The sequence below is a fragment of the Lontra canadensis genome, unplaced genomic scaffold (assembly GCF_010015895.1).
Source record: "Lontra canadensis isolate GAN:19392208 unplaced genomic scaffold, GSC_riverotter_1.0 scaffold43, whole genome shotgun sequence".
NCBI classification, from domain to species: Eukaryota; Metazoa; Chordata; class Mammalia; order Carnivora; family Mustelidae; genus Lontra; species Lontra canadensis.
Window position 1 is genome coordinate 11,722,258 of NW_022631037.1, and position 14,937 is coordinate 11,737,194.

General features: G+C 56.4%; 2 protein-coding genes across 3 annotated transcripts; both read left to right on the forward strand.

Moving 5' to 3' along the window:
• The first annotated feature begins 1,359 nt into the window (after positions 1–1,359).
• HOXB6 (homeobox B6) lies at positions 1,360–10,135 on the forward strand. 2 transcript variants are annotated; one of them, XM_032871370.1, is made up of 3 exons: positions 1,360–1,447; positions 7,715–8,207; positions 9,234–10,135. In XM_032871370.1, exons 2-3 carry the CDS (start codon positions 7,793–7,795, stop codon positions 9,491–9,493), a joined length of 675 nt encoding a protein of 224 aa, XP_032727261.1. In that variant the 5' UTR covers positions 1,360–1,447; positions 7,715–7,792; the 3' UTR covers positions 9,494–10,135. The 2 variants fall into 2 exon arrangements, with proteins under 2 accessions (XP_032727261.1, XP_032727259.1); XM_032871368.1 differs by having other exon boundaries at positions 1,362–1,447; positions 7,683–8,207.
• A 1,430-nt stretch (positions 10,136–11,565) lies between these two features.
• On the forward strand, positions 11,566–14,682 carry HOXB5 (homeobox B5). The gene is made up of 2 exons (XM_032871367.1): positions 11,566–12,731; positions 13,449–14,682. Exons 1-2 carry the CDS (start codon positions 12,170–12,172, stop codon positions 13,694–13,696), a joined length of 810 nt encoding a protein of 269 aa, XP_032727258.1. The 5' UTR covers positions 11,566–12,169; the 3' UTR covers positions 13,697–14,682.
• The last annotated feature ends 255 nt before the right edge of the window (positions 14,683–14,937 follow it).

Sequence of the window (14,937 nt, forward strand, 5' to 3'; positions counted from 1 at the left end):
GCACCTACGCATCTAGACCTGTGGAGCTGATGTTTAGAATTTATTTGATTATAAACTTTGGATTATTTAAATGCAAAGAACAGGTTTGGGGACAGAAAGGGGGAAGCAGGTTGGAATGGAACCAGGTTTTAGAAGAATCTCTTTAATTTGAATTTGTAAGTAAAAGTCCCCTGAACCTGCAGTTTCCCCCATTAATGACCGCAGAACCCCCAGGAGAGCATATGGAGCTGTCACTAGGAACCTGGGTATGTGGGCATTTGGGCAGGAGAAGCAGGGATCCAGCCTCACCCTCTTACAATTTCTGGGGGGCAGAGGCAAGAACCTTGGCCTCTCTCAGGGCCGCCTTTCTTCCCCCGGCAAAAAACAGGCCCTAGGGGATCTAGGGTCCCCACACCCACAATGCTACAAGCCTCACAGGTGGGGGTCCCGCCATCTAGAGGACTGAGAATGAGGGGGGCACTCAGAGAGGGAGAGGGGGCACTGAAGCCTTCATTTTGCTCTGATGCAAGTAACAATTTTGGATACCCGCCATTACTCCCAACTCACCCCAAAACTGTATTAAAATAGCCCCTGTGTGGAGGATTTGGGGTGAATTCTTACTAGAAGAGGGGTGGCAGAGCTCCTGCAAGAATAGGGAGGTTCTGGAAAGAATCCCCTTCCCAGATGGACCCTTGTGGCTCCTCCGCCTGATTCCCTGCACCCCAAATCTCACCCTTTCTCAGACAGGGGTTTCCCCAAATAGCGAGAAGGAGAAGAAAAGAAGATGGCGACTGAGAAAAGGGTTGCTGGTGGAGCAGCCATGAAGAAATGCAATAAATTCCTTGTTGTTTTATGAAAATTTACAACTTTGTGATAGAAGTTTATGAGTGGTTGAATCCAGCGATTGGCCGGCGCCGGTCATGTGGCCGGGCGATCGTGAACATGAACTTTTTATCATTTCCCTGGTGGTTATAATGCAGCATTCTTTTGGACACCACACCTAGGTCGGAGCACTGTCGTCCTTCAGGGCTCCAGCCTCTTGATATTTTTATACTTCAGTATCAGCTCGATAAAGCAAAAAAGAGAGAGGGAGAGGGAAGGAGAGGGAGAGGGAGAGAGAGAGAGAGAAGGAGGAGTGGGAATTACACAAAAGAGAGAACCAAAAATAATTTTTAATTTCTAAGTTGATTTGCTTGCTGAGCTGGGATTTTAGTCATCATGGAGGGTAAATGGACAATCTGCCCAGGACTGCAGGCTGATACCATTTTTCAAAGCCAGAACTTACTCCATTTTCTATGCAAATATCAGAAAAGCGAAACACCCTCTCTCCCAAGTCAGAGAAGGGGAAGCGACGGCTCTCAGGTTGGGACAATATTATCTGGAAGATGAAGAAGAAACAGAACGCTTTCCGCCCCCCTTCCTCCTCACCTCTTTCAATCGGAGGGAAGAAATCCCAAGGTCTACAAAGGTAAGAGAGATTCTACAATTCTCTTCTTATTCTTTTGCACCGATTTTGTAGGGGGTGGGGCTTAGGTTTGTCTCCCTCTTACCCCCACCCCAAGACGGGGCTGAACCCCACCTCTGGGCGCTGCAGGGAGAGGCTTCCCAGGAAATTCGGTGGCCGAGAGAGAGGGGGTGGCTGCTTCCTGGAGGGGGAGCCAAGGCAGGGAAGATGGGAGGAGGAACTGAAAGGGGCCACGGAGGCGAGCTCTGAGACGCCTTTTTAAGCTGGGAGAGGAGGCTCAAGTGAGGGGGTTCGAAAGAGAGGATGGGGTGTCTGGGCTGCAGGGCGCCTCAGAAGCCGGTTACTACGACCTCTGTGGGTGTGCGCCCCCTCCCCCTCCCACTCTCCCTCCCTTGTTCCGGCCTCCCCCAGTTGCCCCCCGCGCAGTTCTCTTGCCCAGCGTGGGTATCGGCGGTTTCCCGGCGGCATTGGCACAAGGGGCGGTGGCGCTGAGGGACGTCCTGGTCGCTGGAGGGCCTGGAGTCTCCGCGGAGGCCCGAGAGGGCGAGGAGGCAGCGGCTAGAGGGACAAGAGAGAGAACAATTCACAGAGAAATGCTCATTATCTCCCTTCGGAGACGTTTCTGAAATTAAAGGGCCGTGGGTGGAGGCACCCAAATGGAGGGAGACCCCCCTCCCCCCAGGAAGCCAGCCGAAGAATGCCCAGGTCTCTCGCCACTCCCGCAGGAGGGAGCCTTGCTCTGCAGGGAGACAGTTTTGTGGTTTTTTAATGCGGTAGGTTACAGCGTGTTGGTTTCTGTGCAATATTGATTCTATTACTTGTGTTTTATTGGTATGGGCGTGTGGATTTCGGTGGAGAAAATTGCCATGTGTGTGTCTGGAGTGGGAACATTTCAAACTTTCCTGGAACCAAACGTGTTGATTGTGGAGAAGCTGTTGAGCGTGTTGTGGTGTTTTAAGCTTGTAAACAAACAAACAAACAAACAAAACAAAACAAAAAAACAAAAGAGAGAGAGAGAGAGAGAGATGGGGGAGAGAAGAAAATAGAAGGAGAACCCAGTTAGGGAACCTGATGGTGTCCGGACCGGAGAGCTGTCTGGCTCTGAGCTGGGACAGCTAGCTCGTCCTGTCCCTCGGGCGCCTGATTTCATTCTCCAGCCAGGCCTCCTGGAGGTGAGGAGGGGGGAGAAGAACTGCTGGGCGGGAGACTGAAATTCCTAAAGTAGCTGGTGGGGTGGAAGGAGAAAGAACCTAAAAACCGAGAGAGAGGGGCCTTCTGGGGAAGCTGCCAGCGGAGAGATAAGCGGCTTTGGGCATGGAAGGCGGGAGAGAATGTGATTCACTTTGGTTTGCACAAATAGGTGATTGCTTTTCTCTTTTTGAAGACCAAAGGCAGACCGTTCAGCCTCGGGCCTCCGGTTGCCCAGGGATTGCAGGGGATGGGGGTGGGTAAGGGGAATATTGGCGCTCTCAAGCCTGGGCTGGGAAGAGAGGGGTGCAGGCCACTTGTGGCGCGGAAAGGGGGCCCTTGGAGGCGCAGGTAGATACCCAGGAAGCAGGCCCAGGCTGGGTGCCTGCGGGGACCCCTAGGCTGAGCTGCGAGAGAAGTTCTCGGCCAGCACCCACGGCACTCGGGGCCTATTTTCAAAGGAAAAATTCCCCAAACCCATCCAGACTAAAGGTCTTTTTCTCCTGTAGTCTTGGCGGGGTATAAATCATCCCTTAGACAGTTTGCTCTGACCCAAATTATGCGGTTTGCTGCCATCTACCGTCCGTTCGGAGACATGCGGCTTCGGCGCCGCGAGTCCGGCGACACCTCCTGAACCGTGCCCGACGCCTGGAGCCCCCGCTGCTCAGGTTCGGCGGGTTTCGGGGGGCCCAGATTGTCGCTTTCCGCTGGATCTTGGTACCCGCCCGTCCGCGTGTGGATTAGGGAACAAGTGTGCCCTCGCCCGCCCCATCCCAGGTCCAAACCCAGCAGCTGGCTGGGAAAGCAGCTGTTTCTAGGTCATATTTAAAAAGGACTGATAACTGCATCCCGCGGGCAGAGGGCCCTGAACCCAAGGGTCGGAGGATCAGAGTCGCGAGCCCTCACCCGCCTGTCCCTCCAAGGCTCAAGAGGGGATCATCCAGGCCGCTCGGGAGATGCGAGGCCAAGGCTGTTCAAGGTTTATTTGGTTTTCTTTTCGGCCAAGGGAGGGGGCTAGCGGGGGAGGCGCCGGCCCCCGCAGTTCCACTCGGCTGTCAAAAGACAAACCCGGGTCTGTGTTCTCCCGGTTGGCTGGTGGGTCTTGCCAGTTGCTTGGCCGGTGAGTCCCTGGTGAAGGAATTGAGACGAAATTTTCTGGAAACTGTTAGTGTCTGCAAGTGAGTGTGGGTCCCCTCCCCCATTCTCGATCGTTTCAAGCGAAATCGACACAAATATGCTTTGGGGAAAAAAAAAACTGGGCGTGGGAGTGGGGATCAATCATTAAGGAACTAAACCATTGTGATTTCCGATCCTGCCAGACCCCTCACACCCGCTTAACCCGATCGCTTTCCCAGAAGGGGGTGGCGAGGGCCGGGGTACGCGCCTCTGCTGCAGCGTTTGAATATTGGCCCCTGTCTCACGGGTTACTGATTAGCTCCGGCTTTCAAGCCACAGGAGGAAGCTCTGGCTGCTCCTTTCAAGGTGCTGTGGCCCCAGTTCCTGGGAGGGGGCTCCAGGAAATTGCCTGCGGTGCCAGGCAGGCCGAGGTGTTACTAGGGTCTGGCCCGGAGCTAGAGGAGCTGCCGAGGTCGAGGGGGCCAGGTGGTGCTGGGGGGCAAACCCGGCGGCGGCTGTCCCCGCGTCTATGGCGCCTCCAGAGCTTGGACTACGGGAGCTGCCCTTTCAGCTTTCTGGCAGCAAGAGTGACTTTCCGAGGCCAGAAGGCCCCGCCCAGTGCGGAGGCCCCCAGGGAGCCGCTGGAAAGTCTTGGGCCCTTCTTTCTTGTGAGCAGCCGGAAGAACAGGTAGGGAGGGAAGGCGGCTGGTACAGGGGGGTTGAAACACTTCGGGTCTTAGGTACCCTTAGGTACCGGGTGGACCTGGTTAGGGAGAAGGCGGAGGGAGCCCTGCACCACCGCCAATCCCACCCCCCCCAACCAAGATCAGAGACGAAGATGTTCATTTGCATAATGAAAATGAGGTCTTTGTACCGCGCCTTGGTCGGGCCAATTTTAAGGCAATATCCCATGTAAACCGCTCCCAAAGGTTGAGAACTCCCCCTGGGAACATTTATGTTCCCCAGATTCAGAGAATCACACAGTCTAAGGGAAGAATTGGGTTGAGATGCCTTAATTTGCTCCACCCCAGCCCGAGCTGGGAGTGGGTTGGGGCAAGATGCTCACAGCCCGGTGACCTAAAGGTTGGGGGGGGCATCTGTGTAGCTGAGAGGGAATGGGAAGCCTGGACAGTGTCTCAATCCCCTCTCTCCTCCATACCCATCAAGGCAAAACACCTCTCTGAGGTTACCAGTGCAGGAGAATTTTGCTCGCGAGCTGAACACAACTTGGATATTTCCCTGGGAGATGAAAATGCGTGCGTGTCCACGGGAGCTCAGATTCACAGCACAGAAAATCACCATTATAAATTCTTCTGTTGTGTCCTTCAGACTTGGTACACATTTATATCCACCTTTCTACATACACACTTCCTCAGCGAGGCTGGGAGAGACACCCCAGACTGGCAGACAGCTGTGCCTGCTGGGTATTTACATATTCCCCCGTGGAGACAGACAGACAGACGGTGGTGGACCGAACTACAGACAAATTCGTAGAGATCTGGCTCCAGAAACCAGGCGGCCTCTGGCCGGGCCCTGCCTGTCGTCTGCTCTTTCTCCCAAACAAACGGATCAGACGAATAAACGCTCATAAATACCTCTGGGCTTAGATAAGAGCGATGAGGCGCTATTTCCTTTCATGCTGGACTCCAGGCGCCCAGGCCCTGCCTTTGCGGCTCCATCTCACTACAGGCAACCTGCGGAGGTGAGGTTAATTTGGGGCTGTGACTCTAAGGATAATGCAGTTATTTTTGTGCTTCTATCACAGGGAAGTCTCCCTCCCTTATGGCATCCTACTTAGTCCAGACTCTGCAGCAAAGCCCACACTGTCCAGTTCTAGGAGGGGACACTGTGGCCAGGGAGGAGGGAGGACAGAGGTGGTCCAAGGCCCAGCCCCAGTGGCAGGACTGAGGTAGGGTGCATACCGGCACTCTCCTGACCTTGCTCTCCCAGACCAGATGCTCCCCAATCGCAGCTAGACTGGGGCACTAAAGATTCTTCATCATTAGGAGGCTCCAGTTTTCTTAAATCTTGATAACTACCCTCCCCCCAGAGTTTGGTTAGGAAGTTGTTGGTGGGACATGCAGGCATTGCCACTCAGCCATGAAGTAGTATAGCCTAGAAGTTGTCCTGAGTTCAGGGAGCCTTGTAGGCCATTTGCAACCAACTACGTCCCTGCCCTTGGTCACCATCTCGGCCCTCTACCACTTTGCCTAGTGTCTTGTGCCATCTGCAGTGGACAAATCTGGCCCACAAAAAGGAGCCCAAAGAACAAGGCAGAGGAGAGTCAGCCTGGCCCCTTTATCATCAGATTTTTGTCACACATCCTGGCTCGTTCCAGAACCCAGGTCTGAAGGTTAAGGTTATCACCCTTTACTGCCTGGCCTCCACGTGCATAGTTAGAATGTTGAACACACATTGTGCTTCAGTCTTCCAGCCTGGCTTCGGTGCTCATCTTCCTTAGATGAGAGGAGAGAGAGAGAGAGAGAGAGAGAAATGAATGGAGATGAGCAATCTTTCTCACACCCAAGCTTGTGCAGCAGCAGAGCTGATGATCCAACTATGAGACACGGGAGGGACTGGAGAGATGCTGAGAGACAGACAGAAGGGTGGTGAGCATCTGGAGAGGGGATTCGGGCTGATAGTTGTAAGCTGCCTGCTGGGTCCCCAGGAGGATATGGACACCTCTCCCTCCTTAGAAAACTAAACCCAAACTACATCTTGGGAAAGAGTTAATTTTAGAAAGAACTGCCGGCTTCTGGAGGGACCTGGAAAAGAAGCAAGGACCCCTCTCTTTCCGGGTTGTCTTGGATTGCCTCAGATATCAAGAGGGTTTAAGGACCCGGAATTGGAGGAGGATCAATTTCTTCCCTGTGCTCAGACGTACTGAGACATCTTTGATTCCTCACACTCTGTAGCCCAGGATATTATAATAATTTGGGGGGGTAGAGGGTGGGGATTTGCAGTCAGGATAGGGATCAGATAACCTAGGTGGGGGATGCCCCTCACTCCTCCTCTCCCTATCCCTCAATCAAAGAGAACTCTAGTCCCTTTCCCTAGTGCCCCTTCCCGTGCCAAGAGCAAGCAGCACTTGCCCGAAACAGGCAGGATGTCTTGGGCAGCAGAGGCAGCAGCAGTAGCCTTCCAAGAAGCTCCTAGACTAGGCTAACCTGGCCAGAGCCAGAGGGACCAGCTTGGTCTCAGACCCTCCTCCCATTTCGCAGCCTTCTGGATCCTCTGGGCAGCAGGCTCTGGCCTGCCTTTCAGAACAGAAGAGCTGAGGAGAAACAGGGATAATAAACCCAGGCTTGGAGGACGCAGGATAGACCTGAGAAATAGGAAAAACCAGTTTTCAAAACCTGGGGAGGGGAGTGTTTCTTCTTCTTTGCCTCTCCTTCTGAAAACGATGCTAAATAGTGAACTCTTCTCCTCTTCTACAGACACAAAACCCTAGAAACAAACCTTTTTCTTTTAGTTCTCTCCTCACCACTGGGAGAAGGACATTTACTCACCCTTCCCTTGGGGGAAGGGGGCTCGAGCAACGCAGGGGTTAACTTTTCTGAAAACACAATTAACTTTTTCCAATCCTACGTGGGGAGGGGAGGGATATATTTATTTAATCACTGGGGGATGGGGTGATCTCCATCCAAATGCTCCCTCCTCCCTGAAAGGCACAGACGCCTCTTTCGCAGATCTACGTAGGTGGAACAGGACGCGTTGTGTTGTGGGGTGGGGGGGAGAGCGAGAGAAAGGAGAAGGAGAAGAAGGAGGGAAAAAAAAAAAAAAAAGGTTGATAGGTTTGTGCGCGGGTCCCTCGCGCGGGCTGCGCTCCTCCTGGGTGCTATTTGACAATTCCTGCCTCTGCCATTGGTCAGTGTTGGATCAGATGGTTGTATTTCCTTCTGGCCCTCACTGGCACCTCGCCATCCCCCCTCAGCTAAAACCCAATCTCAGATATACTACTAATAGGCGCGGCGCTCGGACTATAAAACACAACAAATCATAAACCCGGCGGAGCAGCAGCGGCCGAGCGCGCCTCCCCTCCCAATGAGTTCCTATTTCGTGAACTCCACCTTCCCCGTCACTCTGGCCAGCGGGCAGGAGTCCTTCCTGGGCCAGCTACCGCTCTACTCGTCCGGCTATGCGGACCCGCTGAGGCACTACCCCGCGCCCTACGGGCCCGGGCCCGGCCAGGACAAGGGCTTTGCGGCTTCCTCCTACTACCCGCCCGCCGGCGGCGGCTACGGCCGAGCGGCGCCCTGCGACTACGGGCCGGCGCCGGCCTTCTACCGCGAGAAGGAGTCGGCCTGCGCGCTCTCGGGCGCCGAAGAGCCGCCCCGGTTCCACCCCGAGCCGCGGAAGTCCGACTGTGCGCAGGACAAGAGCGTGTTCGGCGAGGCCGAGGAGCAGAAGTGCTCCACCCCGGTCTACCCGTGGATGCAGCGGATGAATTCGTGCAACAGTGAGTGAGCCCTCCCGCGGCCGCCCCGACCCCCGCGGGCCCCCCCACCCGGGGACAGAAAGAGCGCCCCCCTCCACTCCCCGGGGTGCCGGGTGGGCATCTCAGTTAGGAGCTAAGGGAAGACTGGGCGCCCGCCCCGAGGTGTCCCGCTCTGTCCTCTCGCCGTCAGGAGTTACAAAGTTTGCAAAGTCCCAGCTACACTGGGAGCCAGGGGGAGTGAGTGGGCTCTCCCGGAGCGCCGCGCCAGAGCCCGATTCCGGGGCAGGGGAGGGGGCAGGGGCCGCAGCCACTGGCGTGGCTTTCCACCCCCAACCCCCGCGCCCCCAGCCCCGGTCGGGTCCCCCACCCGAAGACAGTTCCATTAAGAACGGTGTGCGTCATGGGAAGGGGGGCGGCGTGACGCTGGCGAGGGAGAGTTGAGCTGTCCCGGACTGTGTTTCCCTGGGGGTTCGGGGCTGGGGAAAGAGGAGGCACCAGGAAAGGGGTGGTAGTCAGAGGAAGGAGGGAAGAAAGGGAGAGGCAGCTGGCCGAGGGGGAGAGAGGGGGAAGCAGGCGCCAGGGTCTCAGGTTGGATTATTTGTCGGCCTTAAGTCCCAAATTGATGTCCATTAGCGGGACACGAAAGTGAGGAGCCGTTAATGCCGACTCTGGATCGATCCACGTCGTTACGGATTAAGGGCTGGAATCTATCACGGGGTGGTGGAGGAGCCAGATAGATGGAAAGAAAAGATAAGGCCAGGAAGAGACACACCTGGCCAGTGCTTCCCCAGCCCCTCCCCCTAGGCTCAGGTGGGATTTTAAACTCTCCTCCCATCCCCCACCAAGAGTCTAGACCAGAGGCACAGGCCTGGGAGACCCTGAGGGAATCTGGAGGGGGCGCTGGAGGAGTGAGGATGGGGGGAGGCAGGGAACTTGAAGAGTGGAGGGCATCCCGGGACAGGCTAGAGTCCCTGTTTGAGGGTCGAGTGGGGGAGGGGTTCTGGCCCTGGTGACCCCAGGCCTCAGCATCTTCTCTCTGCGTAACAGGTTCCTCCTTTGGGCCCAGTGGCCGGCGCGGCCGCCAGACCTACACGCGCTACCAGACCCTGGAGCTGGAGAAGGAGTTTCACTACAATCGCTACCTGACACGGCGGCGGCGCATCGAGATCGCGCACGCCCTGTGCCTGACCGAGAGGCAGATCAAGATCTGGTTCCAGAACCGGCGCATGAAGTGGAAAAAGGAGAGCAAACTGCTCAGCGCGTCTCAGCTCAGTGCCGAGGAGGAGGAAGAGAAGCCAGCCGAGTGAAGGCGCTGGAAAGGGAGGGGGGACGCGAAGGGAGCGGCCTGTGGGGAGCCGAGGGCATCAGAGAGCCCTGGGAAGGCTCTGCGGGCGGGGAGCCCGGGGGACCTGCTCTCTAGCACCGGACAGCCGGGGACCAGCGCTCTCCTGGATGCCCCCGCCCGCAGAGCTCTCACTGGGTGCTGGGAGGCCTTGTCGCCTGAGCCCACCCAGCACCCGGGAGCGCCCCCTCCATCCCTGCGGACCCGCTTCAGCCCCATCATGCTCCCCTGTGAGAACTGAGGACCAGACTCACTTGATGTTTCCTGGAAGCAGAGCAAAATGCTCTTGTCCGTGTCGCGTCTCATTTCGTCCATGTTCCCTGTGCACGGTTCAATGGTAGATTCGCAGCCCCCTCAGCGGGGGGGCCTCGAAGACTCCCTGACCCCAGACCTCTGTCCCACCCCCTCCCTAAAGCCACTGGAAGGAGCACATACTACCTAGAAGTAAGAAGAGGAGCCTCAGAAGAAAACAAAGTTCTATTTTATTAATTTTCTATGTGTTGTGTTTGTAGTCTTGTCTTAGCTCTGGACGTGAAATACTTCGGTAATAATATTAATATTATTAATAATGATGATGATAATAATAATAATAAAGATGTAAAAACTCGCCGCTCAGTCACCTCTGCTCCTCCCCTGCCACTCCCCCACCCTGGAGGCCACCCTGGCGTCCCAGAGCCGGAAACTCCGCAGCAAAGGCAGGAGCCCTGGTCGGCCCCAGCGGGCCCGACACGACTCGGAAGTTACAGTTGAGATAAAGGCTGGGGCAGTCCCGCCTGGCCTTGGGCTCCCAACAGCCTCTTCTGGTGCAGACCTGGAGGACGGAGCAGGGCCGTTTCCCTCTTATTCTCTAAGCTTTTCCTCGTTTGTCCGTGGCACGAGGGACACCGCCAAGGCCCGAGCCCGGAGCCCCTGCCGAGAAAGCCAGGCGGGTGTCGCCCCGCAGCCGTGCCTTTCTGTCCTCCAGCTCTCGAGGCCCGCAGCCTTTGGCCTGCCCACATGGCTTGATCTCCGCCTGCCTTGGCCCTTGGCTCCTGGCCTCTGGCTCCAGAGACTCCATCGGGGCCACCGGGTGTCTCTCTGCCCGCGGCCAAAGGCTCCAGGCGCCCCTTCCCGCCTCAAGCAGAAGCTCATCGACAAGTAGGGGAATTCGAAGCGGCCGGCAGGCACGGGGCGGAGGGTACGACTTTCCCCGGCTCCTTGGAGACCTGAGGGCAGGAGGCCAGGTGGTGGGGCGGTTTGGTCTCATCCCCTCAACCAAAAACCGGCCCATTTTCTCCCCACCCCCACCCTCACCCAGGCGGCAAGCTGCAGACACTGTTTTCCTTTCTTCCTCCTCCCTCTCTCTCCCTTTTTTTATTTTTAAAGAAAATAGCCGCCCGGCAGAAGGAGCCCAGCTGCGGTAGTCTGTGGCCGCCCAGCGCGCTCAGCAAGGCGCCGCTGGTCCTTGGAACCCCTTTACAGGGAAGATGTGGGCCACCGGGCAAATCGTGAAACTACCCAGACGTCAGTAAGGGGCCTCGAGTGGGGCCTTCCTATGTAATAGCGGGTATCTGGGGACGAGGGGAAAGCATCTTGCCTTGATCCCCAGTTCTCAGAGCCCTGAACCCCAGCCACGGATTCGGGATTCGGTCGCCACCATTTACCCCCTGCTACTAGGCTGCTTCACCCCAGCCCTACACATCCTCTGGGGTCCCTATCCTGCTTTGCCATTCTCCAGGCCTGGGCTGAGGAGGAGGAAGCCAGGAAGAGGATGCCAAACTTCTAAGGGGCACAGAAGTGAAAGCTTCTCCGTGGAAGCCTGGGCCAGCCCTGCCAGCTCCGCCTGGTCGCTATGCGTGGGCCACTGCAAACCCTGCAAACCCGGGCAGGAAGCAGGCCAGGCCGAGCTCACGGGGAAACGCGTTGCAATAATTGTTTTTCATACACATCTTCCAGCCCTCCCCAGCACCATTTCCGCCCCTAGCTCGGAGACTTGCAAAGCCCAAGTGAGGGAAAAGCAACTCAATTTTTGATCATCTCATCCAGAGTGAAAATAATAATAATAATGAAAATAACAACAACAATAATAATAATGACAGGGAGATGGGCACAGATAGTCTAACCCCACTCCGAAGAAAGTGGGTGAAGGCTCAAGTGGGTCCCTCCTCTTAAAGATTCAACTCTGCGGGTGAGCCCAGGCCGGGTTTCTTTCTCCCGGCGGCTGCCGGGAGCCAGCAGGGAGGCAGCCGTCTCCGCCATGGCAGTCTGCGGCCCGCGCTCCCGCCGATCGCCGGGAGGTGGCGCGCTCTGCTCAGAGGCCGCCGCCAACCTTCTCCCTGTTTCTCCCCCTTCTCCGTTTTTCCCCCTCTCTCCGAGGCTCGCATTGAATCGGCCCTAACGATTCTCGGATCGTCATTATTTGTAACCATAGAGCATGAATTACCTCTTGAGGTCATCAGCGAGAATTTACGACTGGTCAACAAAAGCACGTGATTCCCTAACGCCCCCCCATCCCCCTTCCAACCCCCCCCCCCATATTTGGCCGCATACATAGCAAAACGAAGTACAGTGCATCGCTATAATTCATTAATACATCATAAATCGTGAAGCACAGGGTTATAACGACCACGATCCACAAATCAAGCCCTCCAAAATCACCCAAATGAGCTCGTACTTTGTAAACTCCTTCTCGGGGCGTTATCCAAATGGCCCGGACTATCAGTTGCTAAATTATGGCAGTGGCAGCTCTCTGAGCGGCTCTTACAGGGATCCCGCTGCCATGCACACCGGCTCTTACGGCTACAATTACAATGGGATGGACCTCAGCGTCAACCGCTCCTCGGCCTCCTCCAGCCACTTTGGGGCGGTGGGCGAGAGCTCGCGCGCCTTCCCCGCGCCCGCCCAGGAGCCCCGCTTCAGGCAAGCGGCGTCGAGCTGCTCCCTGTCCTCGCCCGAGTCCCTGCCCTGCACCAACGGCGACAGCCACGGCGCCAAGCCCTCTGCTTCGTCCCCCTCCGACCAGGCGACCCCGGCCAGCTCCAGCGCCAATTTCACCGAAATAGACGAGGCCAGCGCGTCCTCGGAGCCTGAGGAAGCGGCGAGCCAGCTAAGCAGCCCGAGCCTAGCTCGGGCACAGCCAGAGTCCATGGCCACCTCCACAGCCGCGCCCGAGGGGCAGACTCCGCAGATATTCCCCTGGATGAGGAAGCTTCACATCAGCCATGGTAATTCTCGCTTTCGCTCGCCTTTTTTTTTTTTTTTTTTTTTTTTTTTTTTTTTTGTCTCCTCGGCTTTCCTTCTCAGCGTTTGGGGAGGTGGGGGGGGGGAGGCGAGGAGAGCTTGGCTTCTCCTCAAATATAGATTTATTTTATTTTTTTTTTTTTCCCAGAGGGCGAGAAGTCTCTAAGAGGGTCCTCACAGCTCGGGGGATAGAGCCAAAGAAGGTCTAGGTCTTTAGCTGGGGAGGAGTATTTTTAATCATTTGTCTCCAGCTTCCGCTAAGGTTTTATTCGACCAGCTGTACTAGCTATAGGATGAAGGATGGGGTTTTATGTAACGTGGGGAAGGGTCCTGCTTACCCCCGAAATTTGAGGCTGCTGCTAGCAAAGAAGGGGCGAGCAGTAAGACGAGCTTTCCGGGGCAAAAGTGCAGCGCTCTCCTCCCTCCCGGGGCGAGCGGCCGCCTGAGCCCAGAGAAGGGTGAGGCACGGGGAGGGAGCAAGAGACAAAGCCGGGCGCATTCACTGCCGGCAGAAGTGGGGGCCGCAGGAAGAGGGGGTGTAGGAGCGAGCTCGGATGCGGGCGTCTGGAGTGGGGAGGATTGGAGCTGCGGTGAGCTGGGTGCCGGGGACGCCTGGGTCCTGCTCACGCCCCTCTCCCGTCCAGTGCCCCCTCCCTTAACCGGAATAACGTTGCCTCGCCGCTCTACTCTGTCTGCTCCAGATATGACGGGGCCGGACGGGAAAAGGGCCCGGACCGCGTACACCCGCTACCAGACCCTAGAGCTGGAGAAGGAGTTCCACTTCAATCGCTACCTGACGCGGCGGCGGCGCATCGAGATCGCCCACGCGCTCTGCCTGTCCGAGCGCCAGATCAAGATCTGGTTCCAGAACCGGCGCATGAAGTGGAAGAAAGACAACAAACTGAAAAGTATGAGCCTGGCTACAGCCGGCAGCGCCTTCCAGCCCTGAGCCCTCCTGGAGGAGCCCTGGGTGGCCCAAGAGCCCTTGCCGCCCCCTAGCCCGGGCCCCTCCGAGCCTCCCTGCGCTGCCACTGCCCGCTGGGGACCGGTTCCCACGAGCCTGCCTCGCCCAGGCCTTGTGTTACGATTTTTCGTTTGGTCTTAGGTCTTCCTGTGGCTCCCTCTCTCCTGGACTGGTTAATCTTGTTATTATTGTTAATAATAATGATAATTATTATTTTCCCTCCCTGCTCCCCACATCCCTCCACTCACCCCAAATCCGCCAGTGTTTCTGAATGTTCGTGTTTGTGGTTGCACTCCTTCCCCCAGGAAAGAAAGAAACTCGCATGTTTAATGTGAACTTTCCCCTCCCCATCTGTGTTCTTCTAACTTATTTATAAAAGGATGGTCGCTGTATTTTGAGTTTCAGCTGGAAACTTCTCTAAGGGGCAGCCCTGGAGGTGGGGTAGTGCCACATCCTGGGGGCCCAGCTGAGCCGGCCTTGGAGATGGAGTCCAAGACTGTCTCTTTCCACCCTCCTCCTCCTCCCTCCCCACGCACCAGGCCCAAGTCTCCCAGTGACTTGGTCCAAGGGTGGGAAGGGGGCCAGGAGGACCCAAGGGGTGATCTTGAGAAGAGGGAAGGTAAACCATGAGAGTTAGGTTCCTGCCGCCTGGGTAGGCCCCACAAGGCCTGGCCTGGGAGTGGACGGAAACAAAAATAATGCTCAGTGTAAAATGTCTTGTGTACTTCTCTGTGAATCCCTGGGTCTGGAGTAGAGGGCCCAAAGCTTGTAAATATGGGGATAGTCTGGGTCAGACCCATCCCCTCCGCCCCCCCCCACCCATTTCGCTTCCGAGACCATTTGTAGTGAGCGAGGGGATGCTGTGCTACGTGTGAAATCTGTCTTTGCCTTTGCCGGGCCTGTCTTCAGTGATCCGCTTTTGGTATTTGTTTGTAGCTTTCCTTGAAGTCAAATAAATGTTTCCCCTATTCCACCGCCCTTCCACTTGTCTTTTCTCTGGGGGCCTGTCTCTCCCATCACTGGGCACACCCTAGACCACTCTTGACAGATCTGGGGTGTAGGGAAGGGAAAGCAGGCTGTTCCCCAGCAGCCCCTCTCAGCCACGTACATTCCTCGCTTGGGGAGCCCGTGCTTGGCCAGGGGATTGGCTTTCATGTCTGGGGGACTTGAGAGGCCCAGAAATCCCACATGGGGCTGGGGCAAAGGAAAGGGTGAGCTGGACTCCA

What these genes read in the sequence shown, in the direction of transcription:
- HOXB6 (XM_032871370.1), top strand. Translation starts at nt 7,793, where the DNA reads ATGAGTTCCTATTTCGTGAACTCCACCTTCCCCGTCACTCTGGCCAGC. An exon ending in GCGGATGAATTCGTGCAACA is followed by an intron (nt 8,208 to 9,233) that starts GTGAGTGAGCCC and finishes TCTGCGTAACAG; the next exon opens with GTTCCTCCTTTGGGCCCAGT.
- HOXB5 (XM_032871367.1), top strand. Translation starts at nt 12,170, where the DNA reads ATGAGCTCGTACTTTGTAAACTCCTTCTCGGGGCGTTATCCAAATGGC. An exon ending in GAAGCTTCACATCAGCCATG is followed by an intron (nt 12,732 to 13,448) that starts GTAATTCTCGCT and finishes TGTCTGCTCCAG; the next exon opens with ATATGACGGGGCCGGACGGG.